At 37.9% G+C, this 25,761-nt stretch overlaps 1 protein-coding gene across 5 annotated transcripts in view; it reads right to left on the reverse strand.

Moving 5' to 3' along the window:
- The window catches only part of NARS2 (asparaginyl-tRNA synthetase 2, mitochondrial), a 146,429-nt gene that overhangs the window by 91,380 nt on the left and 29,288 nt on the right, over nucleotides 1-25,761 (reverse strand). For all 5 annotated transcript variants that reach the window (XM_021671826.2, XM_021671825.2, XM_021671827.2 and 2 more), the window contains one exon: nucleotides 1,618-1,712. In XM_021671826.2, coding sequence (XP_021527501.2) covers nucleotides 1,618-1,712 — 95 coding nt within the window. The remainder of the gene's footprint in view (nucleotides 1-1,617; nucleotides 1,713-25,761) is intronic.

Genomic DNA, 25,761 nt, shown 5'->3' on the forward strand with positions numbered 1-25,761 from the left:
CTCTGTAATTAATCAACTGATTGAAATCTTTGATAAACATTCATTTTGTATTTGGATGAGTCATGTTTTTAATTTTTTAAAATTATAATTCCATAGGCATAAGGAACTTTCCATGACATGCTTGATGTGGCCTTTCCTACAACCAGATCTGCAAATCCTACAATCTCACAGTGTTATTATGATAATTTTTCTGCATAGTATTCTGCTAATATTGCCAATCATTTGGTTATTGAACTATCAAATAACATATTTTTGTTTCAAAGATAAATCAGAAAAGATTGTTACTTTCAAGACCATCTTTATTCCACCACTGACTTTCTATTCTTGTAGCAAAGTACAAAAGTAAACATGCAAACTATTCTATGACATTTTCCTTGAGTTTTCTCATCTGTGCATTTTTAAAGCAATAAAAAACACAAAAAGATTCCCTTCGTTTCAAGTGAGCGATTTCCTGAAAAGATTTTTTAAGTCCTAATCCCTAAAATGAGAAAATGTTTAAAGAAAAAAATGCATAAATAAAACTCTGTAGTTGTTGAGTTTGCATTAACAAATTACCCACAGAGGCCAGGCTCAGTGGCTCATGCCTGTAATCCCAGTGCTTTGGGGAGGCTAAGGCAGGAGAATCACTTGAGCCAGCAGTTAAGAGACCAGCCTAGGACACGTGGTGAGACCCTATCTCTACAAAAAATTTAAAAAATTAGCCAGGTGTGGTGGCATGTTCCTGGAGTCCCAGTTACTTGGGAGGCCTAAGGCAGGACAATCACTTGAGCCTAGGAGTTTGAGACCAGCCTTGGTACACAGCAAGACCCTATCTCTACAAAAAATGTAAAAAAAGAGCCAGGTTTGGTGGTACATACCTGTAGTCCCAGCTACTCAGGAGGCTGAGGCAGGAGAATCATTTGAGCCCAGGCATTTTAGGCTACAGTGAGCTATGATTGTGCAACTGTATACTCTAGCCTGGGCAATAAAGCAAGATCCCACCTCTAAAAAAATAAAAATACATTGGAAAAAAAAGGAATTACCCACAGAATTATAGAACAGGATTTAGACAGGACTTTAAAGATCTTCTTGCTCAATCCCCTGTTTTAAAGTAAAGTTAGGTTCCAAGGAATACAGTGAGTTTCCAGAGGTCTGACAGTTGCTAAAATTCATTTGATCTGACTTAAAAGATGTAATTTGTTGTATACCTATCAAAATGTAGACATGTGTTAATTTTATTTACACCAATTATTGGAAAAAATTTTCCTTCCATCTGTTTCAAATACTACTATTTGTAAAATGAAATGGACTAATAACTGGTTCAGGTAAAAACTATAAATTGCCTTCACTTCCATAAATATGATTAATTACAAGTAAATTCAGATTACATGTTTGAGATTCAACCAAGAATGATTAGTAAAAAGAAAAAAAAAATCATAACTCTGTATTTTCAGTGTTACATTTTTCACTAAAAACAAGTCTGTATTATAAGAAACTTGAATATTTTGGAAAATTCAAGTGAACTAATGATAAAGAACTATTTTCAACTTTTAGATTTCAGCATGGGAAGGGAAGCACTATTTCACTCTCATCCAAACCATAATATATTAAAGCAAAACGGAAAGGAGTATTTCATACCCTGACATCACTTCTAGATGAAGTTGTCCTGAGACAGTTAAGAAAGCAGGAACATTGAAGAAATTCTCCTCAGGTACTTTTATTTTGCCTGCAGCCTGCAAATCAAAAACACAAAACACAAAAAAAACTATTATAAGTTTTGTTTTGCTTTTCACATTCATATACATGCCCCAACTAAAAACCTTAACGAAATTAAATCTATGTGAAGACAGGTTGTTCTCACGAAAATAAAGGTAAAGTTACACACCTAAGAGAAAACGCCAGCTTGGAAAGTGCTAATAAAGGCAAGGAAGTTTGCTCCATATTTGCAAAACATACACTATCCAAAGGATGAAGTACCTTTGTTGCAAAATACACTTCCCCCTAAAAAGCGATTTTGATTAAGGGGCAAGCTAAGGCAAGAGATTATGAATTAACAAAACAAAAAAATAGAAAACTGAAAAAAAAAAAGGGAGACAGATTATGAATTAATTTTTAATGTGAAGAATTACATAATCTCAAAATATTGACTTATGACTGAGATTTAATTAGCTCAAGGGAATTGTCTCTGGAACATGCAATGTCATCTTATTAAAATATTAACAGTAATGCTTTTAACAGATTTTCATAAACACATACACTTTCAAAAATACTATTTAATTGTCACCGTAACTCAGTGGCAGGAAAAGCATGACTCTATCTTTAAAAGATACACTGAGTAACGAGACTTTTATGAACTTACAATACAGAAAGGGTGATTATTCCATTTGAAATGTGTAGGAAATAAGCCAGTCAATATTTGTTAAGAGTTAAGCTAAAAAAAATTACCTGGAGGCCAAACACAATTTAAACAGTTTAATAAAGAAAGCTTCTGAATCAAGTTACGAGTATCATATCCTCTTCTGGGAAAGAAAATTAGTCTTGTTTTTGTTGTTTTAAACATAGGGTCTCACTATGTTGCCCAGGCTGGTCTCGATCTCCTGGGATCAAGCAATCCTCCCACTACAGCCTCCCAAAGTACTGGGATTATAGGCATGAGTTCCTGAGTCCAGTTTCTCATATTTTAAACTATGCATTTATTTGAAAATCTTTTAGTGTAAGGGTGTATGTAGTCACTGTAAAAGCAATAAAGGCAACTTATGTAATGGAGAATGTAAGATTCTTTTAACAGACTTAGTACCAAATATTATATTATGGTAACACATGAAATAAAGTTATCTTATATTTAATATCATTGGTTGCTCTAAAAATATTGCATACTATATATTTAGGTGTCTGTGCATATGTATAAAATGTATTGTAAAAATTATCAGTTGAATCTTTCATTTATTTTTGTAGTAACTGCCTATTTTTTTTCAAACTTACTTTGATACTAGTCAGAGATAAATGAATGTTTTTTTAATTAAAAAGTCCATCTTCAAATCTCATAATCAATGAAAAGGTATTGTTTGCAAAGATATTTACTACTCAAGACTAAATAATAGACCTGATATATGTTAGGATTTTAAAACAAAAGATCTGTTCTCTGATATTTCTTCATTATTTACTGAAAAACTGCCTTCTCAAATAAGGTCCAACAAATATATAAAACTACCATACTTTGTCCTTTCCTTCACCACTTTAGTCTATAATTTGTATTAATTTAACTTTACTTCAAATTATTTCTCTCATTCCTAGTAGTTACAAAAAAAAAAAAAAAAACTGGTCCTTATGACAAGTATGTATGTATGTATGTATGTATGTATGTATGTATGTAAGTACGTATGTATGTATGTATTTGAGAGTCTCGCACTGTTGCCCAGGCTGTAGTGCAATGACGTAATCTTGACTCACTACAACCTCCACCTTCTGGGTTTAAGCGATTCTCTGCCTCAGCCTCCCCAGTACCTGGGATTACAGGCACCCACCAATATGTCCAGCAAATATTTGCGTTTTTAGTAGAGATGGGGTTTCACCATGCTGGCCAGGCTGGTCTCCTGATCTCAAGTGAACCGCCAGCCTTGGCCTCCCAAAGTGCTTGGATTACACAAGCATGAGCCACTAGGTCCAGCCTATGACTAGATTTTAGACTTTCATTTACCAGCACTTGTACAGAATGGATTCTGATTTTTCTTACATTTCTTTAATCCAACTTATTTAAAACATACTACTACTTCATTATGCTTTCCAATGTCATGTTAGCATTTACATAACTGTAATTCATACTACTTTACTAAAAATTAATTTCTTTTTTATTACAATTAAAGCATTATACTGATTTTTTAAACTTCTCTGTGTATTGTTATATTATTGATATATTTTATTTCGGAATATTAAAGAGGGTATATAAAACATTCCTTGTAAAAAGTAATTATGAAAAGTGGTAAACAAAAATGGCAGGGTAGGTAGCTCCAAAAGACTGTCCCGTCACAGAAAAATAAAAGAAAAAAATGAGCAAAACTGTCAGAATCAACTGTGGGAACTCTGGAAGAGAGTTAAAGGTTTATAGCAATCAAGCAAGGTTTATAGCAATCAAGCAAATGCTGAATCAAGAAAAATGCAAATTTAAAATGGTAGACTCCATGCAACAGCAACAGAATATACGTTTTTTCAAGCGCACATGGATCACTCTCCAGAGTAGACCATATAGTATAGGCCATAAAATAGTTTTAATAAATCTTAAAAGACTAAAATCACAGAAGGTATCTTGTTGATGACTACAAAATCAAACTAGAAATGAACAATAAAGGGGTTGTGGTTACCAGAAAAAAAAGTTTGGTGGTTCCTTAAAAAGTTAAAATTGAATTAACTAAATGATACAGTAATTCCACTCCTAGGTATATACCAAAAAGAATTAAAATGAGGTATATAAACAAATACTTGTACACAATTGTTCAAAACAGCACTATTCACAATAGCCAAAAGGTAGAAGCAACCTAAATATCCATCAATGGAAAAATGAATAAACAAAATATGATATATATATACACACACACACAATAGAATATCATTCAGCTATAAGGGCTGTATGTACCTATATATTTTTTAAATTAAATGTTTTAGCATATGTTAAAACACAGATGAACATTGAAAACATGCTAAGTGAAAGCAGATAGACCTAAAAGGCTATGCATGATTACATTCATATGAAATATCCAGAATACTTAAATCCACAGAGGCGATTGATGACAGTATGGTTTGAGTGGAGGGGAAAATGGGATGTAACTTCTAAATGGGCACAGGGTTTTCTTCTGGGGTGGTGAAAATGTTTTGGAACTTAACAGAGGTGTCAGTCATACAATACTATGAATGTACTAAATGCCACTGAAATGTACCTTTTAAAATGGTTAATTTTATGATATACATTTCACCTCAATTCTTCAAAGTAATTACTGAATCTTAGTAATTTCAAAAAACCACCACCCTAGGATTACAAATTTAAGATTTAGGATTGTAATCTTAAATTTGTGATCTTAAGTACTTATGTTAGTGATAAAGAAACAATAAAATATATGAATTAAACACCCAACTTTGTAACTTTATCAGTGGGGAAGGATTTCTTTAACAGAGCTCCAAATTGCCAATGATAAAAGGAAAAACTGATTAATTTATGGGTTAAAATTAAGAATTTCTATTTAATAAAGGAAGATATAGGCAAAGTTAACAGACAAATGACAGATTAAGAACAAAATATTTGCAACATCTAAAAATGCCAGGAGATGAATAGACAGACTATATAAAGAGCTCCTGCCAAGAAAACAAAAAAGAGAAAATAATCTGCTTCCCAATTGAGAAAGAAGATATATAGAAATGAAGACTCAAATGGCTAATATGAAAATAATTTAAATGAAAGCTACTGAAACTTTAAAGTACTCCGAGCCTTGAATGAAACGTGATTGATAGTAAGATCTACATCATGTGGCAAGCCACTGAAACTTTTATTTCTTTGAACTATAGATTAACCCTCTTTCTTATTTTTCTTGCCCTGTAAAATGCTGTGAAAGATTAAATGGTGCCCCTTCTCTCTTAGTTACTAATTCTTTGTTATAGATTAATGTCCTGCCTTTTTCATGTACCCAGCTCAAACCAGACAGAAAAGACCCCACGACTACCAAATTGATCGAGACACAATTTTAAATATATCTTTTCTGAAAAAGAACAAGCTGTAACCAACCAAACTGTTTTAACTCATAAATCAGCATTGTATTAAAAATGTGGTAATACTCCTAAACTTCTTTGCTTCTACTTATATAAGTGAAGCCTTAGCTTCTCCACTTCGGAGCACAGACCCAATTACTTTGGAGTTTGTTTTTTCTGGGTGGCTATTCTCAAATTTTGCACTTGAATAAACTCTTTTAAAATCGGATTCTGGAATTCGTGATTCTTTCAGGGTGACATTTTGGCGACCCAGGTGGGACCCAAATTAGGCCTCCATTGACTCCTGTGATTTTACCAACAGTTGGAGTCCTGGCACCAGCATGAACTGTCTGCATCCAACTGACCTCGCTCAAGACTGCAGAAGCCCTTGGTAAGACCACTCTCAGGTTTGAATCTCCCTGGCTTGACTGAGATTCAGACTTCATGCGATCTGGTTCAACAACTGAGGAGACTGGAATTGAAGCACTACTTCAAGGTAGGAGTTTTGTTTTTCTCTTATTCTATTATTTATATTTGTGATTTTTTCACTTTTCTCTGAGGTTAAGATTTTGCTTGTCTTACTAGAGTTTGTAACCTTTTCTCTCATTTGAAATTTTATCATGGAGAAAGCAGTTTCTCTTTGAAAAGAGGAAGTGAATGTCTACAGCTTAGGCAAATTTTCTTAAACTGGCCAGATCTAAAGCTCCATTCTATTTGGCACATTTAAAATTCTCTTTTGCGTGATCAAAATTTATAAAAGACTTTATGAGCACAAGGTAAGTCCCACAGACAAAGGGAACTGTTCCTCCCAGTTGAAAAGCATCTTAGGCAACTAAGGTCTCCCAGGAGTGTCAGATCATATCACTTCTGACATATAACAGTCCCACAGGATTTGGACAAATATATACTGACATGTATCTGCCACTACAGTATCATACAGAATAGTTTCACTGCCCTAAAAATATGTGTTCCACCTAGTCATCCCTCTCTTTCCCCCAACCGCTGGCAACCACTGATCTTTTTACTTTCTCCATAGCTTTGTCTTTTCTGTAGTTTAAATCATACAACATGTAGCCTTTTCAGATTGGTCTCCTTAACTCGGTAATATGCATTTAAAGTTTTTCCAGGTCTTATCATAGCTTGATAGCTCATTTCTTTTCAGTGCTGAAAAATATTTTATTGTCTGGATGTAACAGATACAGTTTATTTCCCCATCTACCTACTAAAGGGCATCTTGGTTGCTTCCAAGTTTTGACAATTATAAATAAAGCTGCTTTAAAAACATCCACATGCAGGTTTTTGTGTGGATATAATTTTTCAACTCCTTGGGGTATATACCAAGGAGCAGAATTGCTGGTTCTGGGTTGGAGCATATCTAGTTTTGCAAGAAACTGCTAAACTGTACTGCAAAGTGGCTGTTAATCTCATCAGCAATAAATGAGAGTTCCTGCCACTCCACATGCTTGCTAGCATTTGGTGTTGTCAGTGTTCTGGATTTAGGCTACTCTAGTGGTACTGACTGGCTTTTTAGTATGCTTTGTGCATCATTTTCTATGGATCACATGGTTCATATGCTCCTACCCTCAGTCATTACACTGAGTAGCAGTGACATTTTTTTAGGAATCTGTAAGCCAGAATTTCTTGCAATGTTGGTATACCTCAAAAAGTAAAAAACATGGGGAAAGTTCTGTAAGTTTCTTCAGGCTGTTGACAGACTGACTGATAATGAGTGAATGAATAAATTAAACTTTGTCAGTGCAACCTCCTACAGATATATTCACAAATTCTCAGAACTCTTAAAATCAAAGATTCAAATTAAATATTTTTTGTTTCACAGTGTTAACCCATGAAATTAAGAAATATTGAGGCTCCTCAAGGACACTGTCTCTATTATTGGATCCTGCATTTAGCCTATTACCTGGGAATAGAGTTACAGATGTAAGTATTTGTTCAATTGAAAAATGAAGTGAAATAGGAGGTAGAAATATGGGAGATACCTAAAATTGAGACAGGACACAAATTTCTCAATAGAAAGAGCATGGAAAAAAATCTCCATTCATGTTAATCCCAAGGAATACAGCAATAAAAGAAATGTTTGAACAACCAAACATTAAAACATAAGCCTCTAAATTATAGTACCTCAGTGGTAGACAAATGTGTGGGATATAACTGAAAGTCTCAACAGACTTTCACATATAAAAGTATTATCTCAAATCAGTGAGGCAAAGCTGAAATTTTTATTAAGTAGAACTAGGTCAACTGGATAGCCATATAATTGTATCAACCAGAAATAAACTGCAGAATTTTTCTGTACATTGTGGCAGATAATGTGATGTGACTATATGGGTGTCCCCCCTCCCTCCACCAAGGAATCTCTGCATAATGTTATGGTAATTTCTATTCTTTCCAGCACCCAAGTCGTCACTTCCAATTCTTGGAATAATGGTACATAAATTCATCTATTTTGATCCCATCTTCAATATTTTTCTTTCAAATACTTTGAGAGAAATAGTATAATATAAAAGAATATAAAAACATTTTTTAAAGCACTGCACATTGATAAAATCTCAGAATCAGAATTCTTATTCATTGTGAAAAATATTTCCGAACATAAAGCAGCAAGAATACTTTATTTCATTCCTTGTTTCATACTTATTTATTTTTGTCATTATGGTGTTCTGATAATGCAACACGGATTTTAATTTTTCCTTTTAGTTTATGTTTTAAGATATTGCAGAAATATTCAAAGATCCAGAAAGTTCATTTTTAAGTTGGTTATTTTGCATCTTAGAACTCATTTTCCCTTAAAGAAATACATACAATAATTATATTCACAGAGCAGCCACAGTACTCTATATAATGAATAATAAAGATAAAATACAGTCATGTACTACATACTGACATTTTCTTCAACAATGAACTGTAGATATGATGCATCCCATAAGATTATAATGGAGCTGAAAAATACCTATTTCCTAGTGATGTCACAGAGCAAGGCATTACTCACGTATTTGTGGTGATGCTAGTGTAAACAAACCCAGTTATATAATGACAATAAACAACTATGTTACTGATTTACGTATTTATCATACTATACTTTTTATCATTACTTTAGAGTGTACTCCTTCCACTTACTAAAAAAAAAAAGTTAATTGTAAAACAGGCTCAGGCGAATCTTTCAGGAGGCATTCTAGAAGGCATTGTCATCGTAAGAGACCATGTGTGTTTCTGCCCCGAAGATCTTCCAGTGGGACAAGATACAGAGGTAGAAGATAGTGATACTGATGATGCTACCCTTGTGTATGCCTAGGCTAACATATTTTTGTGACTTAGTTTTAACAAAGTGTAAACAGTAAAAATAAATCTCTAATAGAAAAAAGCTTATAGAATAAGGAAAGAAAGCATTTTTTGTACACTCACTGTGTGCTTTAATCTGTTATTATGAAAGAATCAAAATATTTTTAAAGATTAAGTTTAAAAAGTAAAATAGAGTACACTAAAATAATCTATTATTAATTAATCTACTATTGAAGAAATTTTTAAAAATAAATTTAGTGTGGCCCAAGTACATATGTCTGTAAAGTCTACAGTATAGCCTTCCTATTCACTCATCACTCACTTACTGACTCACCCAGAGCAGCTTCCAGTCTTGCAATGTCCATCCATGGTAAGTGCCCTATATACGTGTACCATTAAAAAAAAAAAATCTTTTATACTATATTTTTATTGTACCATTTCTATGTTAGGTATGTTTAGATATACAAATACCATTTTATTTCAGTTGCCTACAGTATTCAGTACAGTAATATGCTGAATAGGTTTGTACCTTAGGAACAAGAGACTATACCACACGGCCCAAGTGGTAGGCTATTCCAGCTAGGTTTGTGGAACACTCTATGATGGTTGCACAATGATGAAATCAACTAAGGATGCATTTCTCAGAATGCATTTCCATCAAGTGACACATGACCATATACGGAGACAGAGGCAGACAGAGCGCCTGTGTGTGCTGAATCATGATATACAAAAATGTGCATGTGGATACGAATGAATGAATGAGTGCCTGGATTCATTTCTATAAATCTCAGCAAATGTGACAAAGAGGGAGATAAAGTCCTCAGACAGAGTACAGGTAGTACCAGAAAACTGAGGACATTGCTTGTATTCAGGTAGGGTACAACTTGATCTTTACTCTGGCTTCTTTATTGCTGAGACTCAGAAACAGAATTTTAGCAGTTTGAAAATGTGTTTAGAAGTTTCAGAATTAGATGATAAAACCAATAATTTGAGGGGCCAGGTATGGTGGCTCACACCTGTAATCCCAGCACTTTGGGAGGCCAAGGTGGGATAAGTGATTGAGTCCAGCAGTTTGAGACCAGTCCTGGGCAACACAGTGAGAGCTCCATGTCTAAAAATACAATTTAAAAATTAGCCGTGCATGGTGGCATGTGCTTGTAGTCCCAGCTATTAGAGAGGCTGAGGTAGGAGGACTGATTGAGCACAAAAGTTCAAGGCAGCAGCAAGCTGTGATTACATGACTGTACTGCAGCCTTGGCGACAAAGTAAGATCTTGTCCCTAATACGTATATGCACAAATACATACATGCATACATACATACATACAGAGGAAGAAGTCTGACTTAATTATCACATTATTCAAAACATTCCTTAAGTAGGCACAATAGTCTCCCCCTATCCACAGTTTTACTTTTCATGCAGTCGCGTATAGTCAACTGTAGTCTGGAAATATTAAATGGAAAATTCCAGAAATAAAGAATTCTTAAATTTGGTTTTTTTGTTTTTGTTTTGAGATGGAGTCTCCCTCTGTCACCCAGGCTGGAGTGCAGTGGCCTGATCTCGGCTCACTGTAACCTCTGCGTCCCAGGTTCAAGTGATTCTCCTGCCTCAGCCTCCTGAGTAGTTGGGGTTACAGGCGAGTGCCACCACGCCTGGCAAATTTTTGTATTTTTAGTACAGACAGGGTTTCACCATATTGGTCAGGCTGGTCTCAAACTCCTGACCTTGTGATCCACCGACCTTGGCCTCCCAAAGTGCTTGGATTACAGGCATGAGTCACCACGCCTGGCCAGAATTCATGAGTTTTAAACTGCACTAATTGAGTAGCATGATGAAATCTCAGGTTGTCCCACTCCATCCTGCCCTGGACATGAATCATTCCTTTGTCTAGGGTATCCATGTTTTGTATGCTACCAATCTTTTTTTTGTTGTTTCTGAGATGGAGTTTTGCTCTTGTTGCCCAGGCTGGAGTGCAATGAATGGCATGATCTCGGCTCACGGCAACCTCCATGCCTCCTGGGATCAAGTGGTTCTCTTGCCTCAGCCTCCTGAGCAGCTGGGATTACAGGCATGCGCCACCACACCTGGCAAATTTTGTATTTTTAGTAGAGAAACGGAGTTTCTCCATGCTGGTCAGGCTGGTCTCAAACTCCCAACCTCAGGTGATCCTCCCACCTTGGCCTTCCAAAGTGCTGGAATTACAGGTGTGAGCCACCACGCCTGGCCTATGTGCTACCAGTCATTCAGCAGTAGTCTTGGCTACCTGGTCCATTTATGTCACACCACCTGTCATTCACCTCACAGCAGTTTAGGACCACAGCACAGTACATTCTCCTCAAATCCATGAGGCCTTCTTACTACTAATAGCCATTCTCTGACCCCCACTCCATGCCTAGGCTAGTAAAAATGACCCTTCTCTGCATTTCCATAATAAGTCTGTATATACACCTCATTCATTCATCTAAACACTGTGCTAGACTGTGGAGAGAGAGCAATAAATAAGAGAACATAAGCTCTCAAAGAGCTCACATTCTAATGGGGAAAAAACAAAATGAACATGTAAAGTAATAAAGGAACAAGATAATTACAAGCTGAGATAAGTGAGTTGGGTACTGAGGGTGGGGAAGACTCTTAAGCAGTAAAAAGCAAGCGGACACCTGAAAGATGAGAATGTGTTTGCTATACTATAAACTGGGAAAAATACTCCAGGAACAAGGAACAGCCAATAGAGAGAACAGTGGGTGGGAAGGGGGTGTTATATCTTAGGGGACCAGAAGGCAGGTCACTCTAGCTTCTGATCATATAACCTTTCTCTGATCATATAAAACTTATGTTAGTGCAATACAACTTAACCTAGCCTTTCTCTATTATGTACAACAAAAAGTTTTTGCTAGGTTATTTTGCCATTGGAAGTAAATAGCAGAGCCAAGAAAGGGGAAACCAAGAGCTATCAAAACAAATTTTTTTTAATGTGTGTATCCCAGTGAATTTCATATCACAAGGATCTAAAATCCTCCCTGTTTCTTTGAGGATTTCCAAGAAAATATTAAACAAATATTTTGAATTGCCCTCCAGTTATTTGTTCTCACAGCAGAACAAATTTAGCTGAGCAGTTTCACAATCTCAGGAGAATTAAACAGAAAAGCCCACACAAGTCTGACTCTGTCTCCATGTAAAATATATAGCAAGGAGGGAGAGTAAACAGCAGTTAGCTGAACAGTGGAAAGGAATATAATCAACAATGGAAAACTTATTTGACCTCCACAGTCGTTGAAGCACCCAATCTATTTTTATTTCATTTTACTTTTTCCATTTTCTACTTTGTTACCACACCCCCACATTTCACCCAGTTCTATTTACTAATAATCCCAGAGACAAAAAGTTGGGAAGAGAAAACATAAAGATGAAGCATGATACAGAAATCTAAAAGGTTTAAAATCATAATGGCATGCTATTGTCCCATTTACCTCAATCTGCAATTTCCTTTGTAGATCATGAAGCAAAGGAAGAGTGCCCACTATCTGTAAGCTCCACATAACCACTGAAAATCCTGTTTTCTTTTTTGATCCCTATTAAGGGATTAAAGGGAGGCTATGCCTTTTATGATACAGATAGTAAAGGACAAAAAAATTTAAGTTAGATAAAACTTATTTCAGCTAGCTCATGCCTGAAATCCCAGCACTTTGGGAGGCTGAGAAGGGCGGATCACCTGAGGTCAGGAGTTCAAGACCAGCCTGGTCAACATGGTGACACCCCGTTTCTACTAAAAATACAAAAATTAGCTGGGCATGGTGGCACGTACCTGTAGTCCTAGCTACTTGGGAGGCTGAGCCAGGAGAATCACTTGAACCTAGGAGGCAGAGGTTGCACTGAGCTGAGATCGTGCCACTGTACTCCAGCCTGGGTGACAAGAGCGAAACTCCATCTCAAAACAAAACAAAACACTTTAATTCAAATTCCTTCTTGTAAAAGATGCTAAAGCTTATAAGCGTTAAGTGTCAAATGTTAGGATAAATGTTATATACAACTACTTTTTGGTAAGATGAGTTGTAGAATCCAAGTTTCTCAGCTTCTAGTACAATCATCTTTCCAATAAGTCATTCTTATTTTTTCTGTTCTTTTTTTTTTTTTGGAGATAAGGTCTTGCTATGTTGCCCAGGCTAGTCTTGAACTCCTGGGCTCAAGTGATCCTCTCACCTCTGCCTGTCAATGGAACTACAGACACATATCACTATGCCCAGCTCTCCTACTTTTTTATCCTGTAGTGTTGAAATAAAGCTTTGGATTAAAATGCTTTTAATATTAAGTCTCTCCCAAGTATGAAATTCTGACCATATAAAATAAATAAGCAAGGTGTGGTAGACGGTTCCAATAATCACAGCTACGTGGGAAGCTGAAGCAGGGGGATCACTGAGTCCAGGGGTTTGAGGTCGAATTATAATCATACCACTGCACTCCAGCCTAGGTGAGAGTAAGATTCTAATTCTAAAATCAATCAACCAACCAACCAATCAATCATAGGAACTAAATCTGTCATACAGTCAAAAATTTGTGGGCTGGTAGTTTTATGAACCCTATCAAGCTGTATCTCAAATGCAGTCGCCATCATTGCTGTAGAAATTGTTCTGCATGCCATCAGACTGTATCTCATTCGTAAAAACTAAACCCAAGGGAAACAGGCTCAATAAACTGCATTCTACTTTGCCGCTTATGCTAGTTCCAGGACTTTCCTGTTTACAAGCTATATATGTAGGTCTTTCACTGATCTAACAATTTCCAATAAGTCCAGTTTATGTTTCCATACTTTCTACTTGCTACAAATGTGTATCTTGGTGTACACAGAACTGCTAGTATAAAAATAATCTTTCTTAAAATAAGGGTTCATTTACATTCCAGAACACCCACTAACTAGAACACCCACTCAGCCCTGAGAAAGGTTTCATTTTAGCAACTATTTGATCAGCAGGAAAGGAAGTTATTAACTCAGACTGTTTGTAAACAGTCTGCTTTCCTGCTGAGCAGTCTGAGAAAGAGAGAAAGAATCAAGAAAAGAAGCTTGGAGTCTTTAATATTAGAGGGTAAGGTTGCAAAACAGAAAGTGAATATATAATGTTTGCCTTATTTTTCTTTTTCAGGAGAGAAACACAATGTAAAACTGCAAAAAAAAAAAAAAAACTTATTTCTAAATGTGAAGGGGTCAGTGAAAAAAATGTACCAAACATTTTTTAAAGATGAATATGATAAGATATGCTCCTAGTCCATTAACTATCTCCTCATTCCATTTTTCAGCCCCTTCTGTGAGAAGGGAAACCTATGCTCCAGAGTTAAGTCTCGAAATCACTTATCTACACAAAGGACTTGACTACCACTAAACACAGCAGGTACTCAATAAATACGTATAAATCCCAGTACTTTGTGGGGTGGAGGCGGGAGGATTGCTTGAGACCAGGAGTTCAAGATCAGCCTGAGTAACACTGTGAGACCCTGAGACTACTTTAAGTCAAGGCTGCAGAGAGCTATGATTGCGTCACTGCACTCGAAACAGGGCGACAGAGCGAGACCTTGTCTCAAAACAAAAAACTCCCAAAATATGCTTTCTTGCAGTTGGTGCAAGGAGGAAAGTAAGTTACTGATAAGTGAAACAGAAGGGCTTGGCTGTCCTTCACCTCTGGCTGTGGTAATGAAGAGTAAGTCAGCCAGGCGCGGTGGTGGGTGCCTGTAATCCCAGCTACTCAGGAGGCTGAGGCGCAAGAACTGCTTAAACCCAGGAGACAGAGGTTGCAGTGAGCCAAGATGGCGCCACCACACTCTAGCCTGAGCAACAGAGCAAGACTCTGTCTCAAAAAAACCAAAAGAATAAGCCATTATAAGGTATATTGATATAAAAGTCATGATTTTGATGCTAGCCAAAAATTATCCAAAGAGATTCACATCATTTTTTGAGATCAAAGTGTCTGTTGAAGTTAACAATGCCATGGAATGCTTCCTTCAAAGATGGCATGCATAAAATAAATGTTTAATTTCCAACAAAAGCTAATTTCCCCAAATAATTAGATGGTATTGGCCCTAAAGAGTATAAACGGAAAGCTTTCAGTGTTTATGAAGCTGACATTTTCTTTTCACTTATGATTACTTAATTGAATTCCAATGTCCAGACTAGCAACATGAAAGTTCATGTTTTTTTTTTTTTAAAGAGGAAACTCTACTTTTCTACTTTTAATTAGCAATGGAAATAACTATTTGTAGAAAAAAATAATTCTCTCCATATTAGAAGTTCAAAAGTCTAGCAGAGGTGAACTATTCAACATAACTACTTCTGGGAAAATACACAGCAGGAATAGATACAATAAAAACAAAAAAAATGGACCCTGGTACTAAGATCCAAGATGTATAAAATACTTTCCAAATATATCCAGAATCCAACCACATTTCAGGATCTACAACTTCAACTCCTGTGTAAATCACTATCTGCTCGCCTAAAATACAGCATTAGACTTTTTTTTTCTTTTGGGACGGAGTCTTGCACTGTTGCCCAGGCTGTAGTGCAGTGGTGTGATCTCAGCTCACTGGAATCTCTGCTTCCTGGGTTCAAGCAATTCTCCTGCCTCAGCCTCCCAAGTAGCTGGGACTACAGGCATGCGCCGCCACGCACAGCTGATTTTTTTTGTATTTTTAGTAGACGAGGTTTCACCATGTTGGCCCGGATGGTCTTGGATCTCCTGACCTCGTGACCCGCCCACCTCAGCCTCCCAAAGTGCTGGGATTACAGGTGTGAGCCACTGCACCCAGCCAGCATTAGACTTTTAACTGGTTTCTCTTCTTCTGTACCTCTCCCCAACTGAATCTCCATATAGCAGCCAGAATGATCTCAATGAAGTATAAGTGATTTGTTACTCTTTTGCTTAGAACTCTCCAAAGACTCACAGCCAACATTCTTATAATGGCCTAAGAAGTCCTTTACCTGAGGTTCCTATAGGGATTGCTTCTGGTTGTCCTAACTGGGGAAAGCTACTGAAATTTAGTGGGTACTACCCTAAGTTTCAAATATACCATGGAACATTCATGTTAGTGAATTAGGTAAATTGTATTATTTTAATATGTTCTGAATTTTCCAGAATGCATCTTCCATGTAAATCAAGGGAAAGTTAATACTTAGATGTGGAACTCTATCAAGAATGAGTAACCAGTTCACAAATTCTCATCATGAATAGCAAACTGTTCATGATATGTGAGTCACCAATATAACACACCTGTGTAAGTCCTAATTTACAGCTGTTAAAGTCAGTAGTTCTTTTTATCTCCATATAAAGGCTACTTATATTCTTCTAGAGCACAGTATTTACATAATAAAATACACTAATTACTTTTCTTTTGTGTATTATGTTGGAAGCACTATATTTTTCAAATTAAGTGTACAAAAAGTTTATATTATCCATATTTCATTATACATATTATCTATATTTGGGAAATAAAGTTATTGATATATTTGTTTTTTTTACAAAAGCATTACACCTCATAAAGATGAACATTACTGCCATATATAATTTACATCTACTGCCAACCCCTATGTCTAACCTCAGTTTCCACTTATCTTCCTCTTTTGCATGCTCCATTCATACCTGCCTTCATGATTGTTTCTTGAAAACCTAACCTCAGTTCCCACTCATCTTCCCCTTTTCTATATTCCATCCATACCTGCCTTCCTGATTGTTTCTTGAAAACCTCAGGCTGCTCCAGCCACAGAGCCTTTGTACTTGCTGTTCCTTCTGACTGAAATGTTCTTTCCCAAGTATCAACATTACCTACTCCCATATGTCCGTCATGCTTTTTCTTTTCTTTTTTGAGACAGAGTCTTGCTCTGTCACCCAGACTGCAGTGTAGGGGCGTAATCTCGGCTCACTGCAACTTCTGCCTCCCAGGTTCAAACAATTCTTGTGCCTCAGCCTCCCAAGTAGCTGGGATTACAGGTGTGCACCACCATGGCCAGCTAATTTTTGTATTTTTAGTAGAGACAGCGTGTCATGTTGGCCAGGCTGGTCTCGAACTCCCAGCCTCAAGTGATCTGCCCACCTCGGCCTCCCAAAGCGCTGGGATTACAGGTGTGAGCCACCGCACCTGGTCCGGTCATGCTTTTTTAACATCTTCTCAGTAAAGCTTTCCTTGACCACCCAATTTTAACTAGAATCTCTTTCTCCCTAACCTTTTTCCCAATTTACTTTTCTTTGCAATACAAATCGCCATTTGTTCTGATTATCTATTGGTGAGTAACAAAGCATCCCAAAATTTAGTGGCTTAAAATAATAATCTACTGCTATCTTTCACAATTCTATGGGTTGCCTGCCTTCAGCTGAGTGGTCTTGCATGGAATCTCTCATGTGGTTACAGTCAAATGGCTGCTGGGACTGGAGTCATCTGAAGGCTAGACTCAACTAGATGTACAAGATGGCCTCTTTAAACACAAGTCTGATGCCTTAGCTGGGATGGCTTAAACAGCTTAAGTGTAGCCAGACATCTCTGTGTTACCATGCAGCCTTCCCACAGAAATAGTTTGAGGTCTCACAGTAGCTAGACCTCTTATACAGATGCTGGCTTCCCTCAGAGCCATTCCAAAAAAATCAAAGACAAGAAAATTTCATTTCCACCATGTCCTACTGGTTACACAGAACCAGCCCACATTTTAACTGTGGATGAGGACAACAGAAAGATGTGAGTACTGGGAAGCATAGTGCACTAGGGATCTACCTTTGGACAGCTACCACAATGCTTAACATACAATCTGTTTTACTTTTATAATTATTGTCTCCTCTCCTACAAGGATATACATTCCACAAGGAAAAAGACTTTTGTGTTCACCATTTTTCCTCCAGCATACGTCATGTAGTCAATTAATATTAATTGGAAAAAGGAATAAATTATTGCACATGGTGAGTGATATACATCAATAATTCACTGTATCTCCATACTTCTCACCATAGGTCACTCTGCCCCAAACTTACCAACTTATCTTTCTAAAATGTACCTGGTATGAATCTGGATAATTTTATAAGTAGAAAATGACAAAGTTGGGACAAAAATCAAAGATGGAAATATAAACAAGGATCATACACATTGCTTTGTCCTGTGGACATCTCTTATCACTCCTGTACCTAGTTTCTCCTTGTCAGAAATCTCTCCTAGAGCACTTACAAAAAGTGAAGCACTACTTGATGTAACAATTCTGTATAAATTATTCTGTATACTTACCCTTAAAAAAGGTAAAAGGCCAATTAAACAGTTAATTATTCTGTCTACAATTTCATGTGTAAATTTTACCTTCTAGATAAACACTGTACATTTCTTGGCTGGGTATGGTGGCTCATGCCTGTCATCTCAGCACTTTTGGGAGGCTGTGGCAGGAGGATCACTTTAGCCCGAAAATTAGAGACCAGCCTGGACAACATAGAAAGACCCTGTCACCACAAAAAACTTAAAAATTAGCCAGGTGTGGTGGTGCACACCCATAGTACCAGCTACCAGCTACTTGGGAGGCCAAGGTGGGAGAAACACTTGAGCTAAAAGAAAAAAAGAAAAAAGAACTCAGAAACTGTACATTTCTTGAGAACCAGCTCATTTTAATTTAAAAAAACAAATTTTAATTCAAAATTCTCAACACAGGACCCAATGCTAATTTGCACATACTAGCATGTAACAGGAAAAAAAAATAGCCAATGAATTCTCCATCAGTAAAAGAATAGGTTAAATACATTAAAATACATGTATAAAATGCACTGAAACAGCATGTACTTTTAAAATAATGAGGCAGAAGCAGTAAGAGGTACTGATAAATGAAAAAAGCAGGTATAGGCCAGGTGTGATGGCTCATGCCTGTAATCCTGGCCCTTTGGGAGGCCAAGGGGGTAGGATCACCTGAGGTCAGGAGTTTGAGACCAGACAACATGGCAAAACCCTGTCTCTACTAAAAATACAAAAATTAGCTGGGTGTGGTGGCTCACGCCTGCAATCCCAGCTACTGGGGAGGCTGAGGCAGGAAAATCGCTTGAACCTGGGAAGTGGAGGTTGCAGTTAGCCGAGATTGCGCCACTGCACTACAGCCTGGGCAACAGAGCGAGACTCCATCTCAAAAAAAAAAAAAAAAAAGTTAGAACATTGTGAATAGTAAGCTATCATTTTTGTAATAAATAACTATATGAAAAGATATGGATACCCTTGTAGAATAAGCACAGAATACCTCTGGATGAACACATAAGAGACAGATAACAAGGACTGCCTACTGGAGAGAGAACTAAGTAACTGGGAGCCAGGGACAGAAGAGAAACTGACTTTTTACTTCATGCTCTTTTTAAACTTCTAAATTATGTACCTTGTATATATATTATTTTTTTAAAAAAATAATATAAGCACAGGATGAAAAATGCAAAGAACATAGAAAAGTGGGCCCTATGCTCAGAGGCAAAACTTTATTGAGAGTCTCTTATGTATCTTACTGGTATTTTCTAGGGTCAGGCATCTTTCACATGTAGAAACTGAACCTCCTTAAATGAAATAAACATCCTCAACAGGAAAGAAAATGACTAGTCTTTTTTTTTTTTTTTTTTGGAGATAGGGTCTAACTCTGTCACCCATGCTTCTCACCATAGGTCTCCAGGCTGGAGTGCACTGGCGCTGTCATGGCTCACTGCAGCCTCGACCTCCCAGGTTCAAATGACCCTCCCGTCTCAGTCCCCCAAGTAGCTGGAACTACAGGCACATGCCAACACACCTGTCTAATTTTTAAATTTTTAGTAGAGACAAGATCTCACTATGTTGCCGAGGCTGGTCTCAAGCTCTTGAGTTCAAGCAATCTGCTCAGCTCAGCCTCCCAAAGTGCTGGGATTATAGGCTTGAGCCACTGCGCCCAGCTGAATTATGACTAGTCTTAAGGCTGGAAGTTCTACAAAGCTAAAATAGCCCTTAGAAAATAATAGTAACTATTTAAGTATTCCAGGTAGTATGGAGGGTACAGGTCTTCCCTGAAAGGAATTTACAATCTAGACAGGGAACCAAAACTGTTATGCAAGAAACCACTGAAGAACAATTGAAAGTTAAAACGGGCTATAGCAGGCCAGGCATGGTGGTTCATGCCTGCAATTCCAGCATTTTGGGAGGCTGAGATGGGAGGATCGCTTGAGTCCAGGAGTTCGAGACAAGCCTGGGCAGCATAATGACCTTGTCTCTACCAAAAATTAAATTAGCCAGCCGTGGTGTGTGTGCCTGCAGTCCCAGCTATACAGGAAGCTGAGATTGAAGGATTGCTTGAGCTCAGGAGTTTGAGGTTGCCGTGAGCCATGACAATGCAACTGCACTCCAGCCTGGGTGACAACAAAACTGCAACTCAAAAACAAAAACAAAAAATAAAACCAGGCTATAGCAACCGAATACAAGTATAACAGGAGTTAGAACAAGGGAGGTATTAGTGTTAGCTAGAAAAAAGCTGTTCTGAGAAAAGGTTTAACCTGCGTTAGCCCACATACCACCTAAAAAGTTTAAATGAAAATAGGTAAGAATAATTAAAAAGTGAAACCATCCAGCACAACCAAAATGATGTGTTCCATAAATAACTTAGTCATAACAATTTATAAGCACCAGAATTCCTGAGGTCTAGTAACTTTGTGTTACTATTACTAGAACACACAACAGTGTGGAAAAGAGAAATGCTAGTGCTTACATCAGTCTGCTTCTGCATACTGTTTTACCTATTTTGGATTAGCAACATGAAGTTTTCATACATGTCATCTCACTTAATCCTTACAAGCTATAAGAATATTGTTGTTCACATTTTACCAGTGAGGAAATTGAGGAGCGTGGTGGTAAAAAGTAACCAAGAGGTGACTAACCTGTTTTTCCTCCTCCCTCCTGACCTGACAGTTGTATGGAGCTCTTCAGACCCATTCCTCAGTGAAACAGGTTAAAGTTATTAAAAACAAAATTTTTTTTTAATCCAACCATTTAAAGTCTCTAGAAATGGCCTTAAGGGTATACAGCAAATGAAGAAACTACTACTCAAAACAATCTGCTAAAGCTCACTGGGGACAGGAAGAGTCTGTAGTGTTTGAACTGGAGCCCTCTTCCTCCTTTCCCCTTACAGCTTGGCATGACAGAAACTCCACTCCCCAATTTCAGCCAAGATCACAAGGCTCTAGCAAGAGGGGCGGCATACAGGCATTTCTCCCCTTTCTCACAGCTACCTGTAGCTAAGGCTAAGTTCTGGGAAGTATGCCTGAGAGGTGGAGCCTCCCTTCTTTAGCCCCAGCCCGACTTGTGGGATGGAAGCTCCGCCTTGGGCGTGGTACTGCTGAGAACACTAGGGTCCTAACTGCTGTTGCCCCAGATCCTAGGGTGTGGGTTCCATGCCAGGAGAGACAAGCCAAGAAACCAGGGCTGCTGCCTCTTGCTCCACTGAACATTCAGCTCCTAAATCAGGATGTCTCATAGTGAGAATAATCCATTGTCCCTGCTGCCAGCACTGGAGCCTGGCTCCAACACTGAGTGGGCAGAGAAGCAGGCCATAAAACAGAGCTCCAAATCTTTACCCAAAGGAACTGACTTCATTGCAACTAAGTATGTAATCCCAGCTACTTGGGAGGTAGAGGTTGCAGTGCAAACTGAAGGGTGCTCTCCAGAATAGTGGTGGCTGTGAAAGGCAGATTGAAAGATTCATTGGCGATAAAGGCTAAACTGTAGATCTCCTGGTATGCTGGAAAGAAACTGAGACACAGCTGGCAGGAGACCTTTTGGGGTCAGAACAGATCTTAAACACTGCCCTTGAAAACTATGTCCACAAAGAAGTAGACTTTTGGTTGGATCAGTCTGTGAAGCAATTTATGCTGCAGGACATTGAAAACATAGCACAATCGAGAGATCCAAGATGGCCAATTACTAGCAGCTCAGGATTGTAGCTCCCAGTGAAAGCGCAGAGAACGAGAGGATGCCACACTTTCAGAAGAATTTTTGTTGCTCACGGACCAGGAGATTCCCAGTGGAGGAGCCCCATGGGTCGCCAGCGCGACTCTTGTGGCCGGCACGGCGGTTCTCGGTGCAGAGTAAACGGGACTGGGTCCCCTTTCGGTCGACGTTTGGAGCTCCAGGAAGGCAGAGTTGCCCATTCAGCTGATTGAAAAAAGGACTCAAGAGGGAAGCCAGACTGGAGATTCCCGGGCAGAAAAGCACCATGAATCTTAATGCCGCTGTTTTAGCCAGCGCAGTGGGTTGCTCAGATTCCGGCACTGGGAATCAACAAGTTTGACGTTCACTCAGAGACCTAATTTGAAAGTTGGTAATTACAAAGACAACAGGTGGATAAATTTACAATGATGGGAAGAAACCAGCGTAAAAAGGCTGAGAATACCCAAAATCAGAATGCCTCTCCCTCTACAGGGGATCACAGTTCCTCATCATCAGGGGAACAAGGCCTGATGGAGAACGAGTGTGTTCCATTAACAGAATTAGGCTTCAGAAGGTGGATAATAAGAAACTTCTGAGTTAAAAGAACATGTTCTAGCCCAACGTAAAGAAACTAAGAACCTTGAAAAAAGGTTTGACGAAATCCTAACGAGAATAGACAATTTAGAGAGGAATATAAGTGAATTAATGGAACTGAAGAATACAATACGAGAACTCCGTGAAGTATGCACAGGTTTTAACAGTCGAATTGATCAAGCAGAAGAAAGGATATCAGAGGTCAAAGACCAACTTAATGAAATGAAATGAGAAGACAAGATTAGAGAAGAAAGAGTAAAAAGGAATGAGCATAAGTCTCCAAGAAATATGGGACTATGTGAAAAGACCTAATTTATGTTTGATAGGTGTACCTGAATGTCATGAAGAGAATGAATCCAAGCTGGAAAATATTCTTCAGGATATTATTCAGGAAAAGTTTCCTAACCTAGTAAGGCAGGACAATACTCAACTCCAGGTAATACAGAGACCACCACAAAGATATTCCTCAGGTAGAGCAACCCCAAGATACATAATCATTAGATTCACCAGGGTTGAAATAAAGGAGAAAATTCTAAGGGCAGCTAGAGAGAAAGGTCAGGTTACCCATAAAGGGAAGCCTATCAGACTCACAGCAGATCTCTCAGCAGAAACCCTACAAACTAGAAGAGAGTGGGGGTCAATATTCAATATCTTCAAAGAAAAGAATTTTCAACCCAGAATCTCATATCCAGCCAAACCAAGCTTCATAAATGAAGGAAAAATAAAATTTTTCACGAACAAGCAAGCACTCAGAGATTTCATCACCACCAGGCCTGCTTTACGAGAGCTTCTGAAAGAAGTATTACACACAGAAAGGAACAACCAGTATCAGTCATCTCAAAAACTTACCAAAAGGTAAAGAGTATCTCCATAATGAAGAATCTATATCAACTAATGGGCAAAATAGCCAGCTAGCATTAAATGACAATATTAAACTCACAAATATCAATATTAATCCTAAATTTAAATGGATTAAATGACCCAATCAAAGACACAGATAGGCAAATTGAATAAAAAGTCAAAACCCATCGGTACGCTGTATCCAGATCCATCTCCTAAGCAAGGACACACAAAGACTCAAAACAAAGGACTGGAGGAAGACTCACCAATCAAATGGAGAGCAAACAAACAAACAAACAAACAAACAAGAACAGGAGTTGTAACTTTCGTCTCTGATAAAATAGACTTTAATAGTAACAAAGACTAAAAGAAACAAAGAAGGACATCACATAATGGTAAAAGGATCAATGCAACAACAGGAGTCAATGATCATAAATATATACGCACCCTATATAGGAACACCCAGATACATAAGGCAAGTTCTTAATGACTTATAAAGAGACTTGGACTCCTGCACAATAATAGCGGGAAACTTTGACACCACATTGTTAATATTTGACGGATCAACGAGATAGAAAATTAACAGGGACATCTATGATTAGAACTCAGACCTGGAACAAGTAAGCTTAGTGTATATTTATAGAATTCTTCACCCCAGGTTCACAGAACATAGATTTTTCTCAGTATCACATTACACCTATTTTGAAAGTGACACATAATTGGAAGTAAATCACTGTTCAGCATTTGCATAGCATTTCACAGACTTAAATGAAATATTGGTTGGCTGTTTGTTTGTTATTTTCTTCCCTTATTCCTTCCTGTCTGCTCTGTTAAGCACAATTATCGGCATAAAAGAGGTTTTTAATACCTATTTTTAGATTGCATTCCAGCCTGGGCAATAGAGCAAGACTCCTGTTCTCTCTCCCCCTTTCTCTTTCTCTTTTTTTCATTAAAAAAAAAAGAAAGAAAGAAAACATAGCACACTCAGTCTTTGATTAATGGAGTTTATGAGCTCTATTCCCGCAAGACATGATCTCATTCCTCTTTATGGCTGCATAATATTCTATGTATATGTGTACAACATTTTCTTTATCCACTCTGCCATTGATGGGCATTTAGGCTGACTCCATGTCTTTTTTACTGTGAACAATGTGGCAGTAAACATTCATGTGCATGTGTCTTTAGCGTGTGAAAGGAAAATAAATCTTGGGGCCCCAAAATCACTAAGCTAAAGGTAAAATTCAAGCCAGGAACTGCTTGGGCAAACTGCCTCCTGTTCTATTTAAAGTCATCCCTCTGCTCACTGAGGTAAATGCATATTTGAATGCCTCCTTTAGAAAGGCTAATCAGAAACTCAAGAAGAATGCAACCATTTGTCTCTTATCTACCTATGACCTGGAAGCCCCCTGAATTGTCTCACCTTTGTTCGAGTTGTCCCCGCTTTCTGGATCAAACCAATGTTCATCTTATATATATTGATTGATGTCTTATATCTCCCTAAAATGTATAAACCAAGCTGTGCTCAGACCACCTTAGGCACAAGTCATCAGGACCTCCTGAGGCTGTGGCACAGGCAGGCATCCTCAACTTTGGCAAAATCAACTTCCTAAACTGACTGAGACCTGTCGATTTTGGGGTTCACAATGGTAAAATGCTTTATATTCCTCTGGGCATATACCCAGTAAAGGGATTGCTGGGTCAAATGGTAGTTCTGCTTTTAGCTTTTTGAGAAAGCACCATACTGCTTTCCACAATGGTTGAACTAATTTACACTCCTACCAACAGCATAAAAGGGTTGCTTTTTCTCTGTAACCTAGTCAGCATGTTATTTTTAAATTTTTTTTAATTGTTGCCATTCTGACTAGTGTGAAATGGTATCTAACTGTGGTTTTGATTTGCATTTCTCTAATGATCAGTGATACTGAGCTTTTTTTCAAGTTTTTCTTCTTTTGTGAAGTGTCTGTTCATGTCCTTTGCCCCCTTTTCTTTTTTGAGATAGAGTCTCGCTCTGTTGTCCAGGCTGGAGTGCAGTGGCATGATCTCAGCTCACTGCAACCTCTGCCTCCCAAGTAGCTGGGATTACAGGCATGTGCCACCATACCTGGCTAATTTTTTTATTTTTAGTAGCGACAGGGTTTCACCACGTTGGCCAGGCTGGTCTTGAACTCCTGACCTCAAGTGATACAGTCGCCTTGGCGTCCCAAAATGCTGGGATTACAGGTGTGAGCCACCACACCTGGCCATTTGCCCACTTTTTAATGGGGTTGTTTTTCCCTTCTAAATACGTTCTTTATAGATGCTGGATATTAAACCTGTGTCAGATACATAGTTTGCAAATATTTTCTCCCATTCTGTAGGTTGTCTGTTTATTCTGTTGATAGTTTCTCTGGCTGTGCA

This window comes from Aotus nancymaae, unplaced genomic scaffold (assembly GCF_030222135.1).
Source record: "Aotus nancymaae isolate 86718 unplaced genomic scaffold, 86718_ANA_hifiasm-v0.15.2.pri h1tg000059l, whole genome shotgun sequence".
Taxonomy (NCBI): domain Eukaryota; kingdom Metazoa; phylum Chordata; class Mammalia; order Primates; family Aotidae; genus Aotus; species Aotus nancymaae.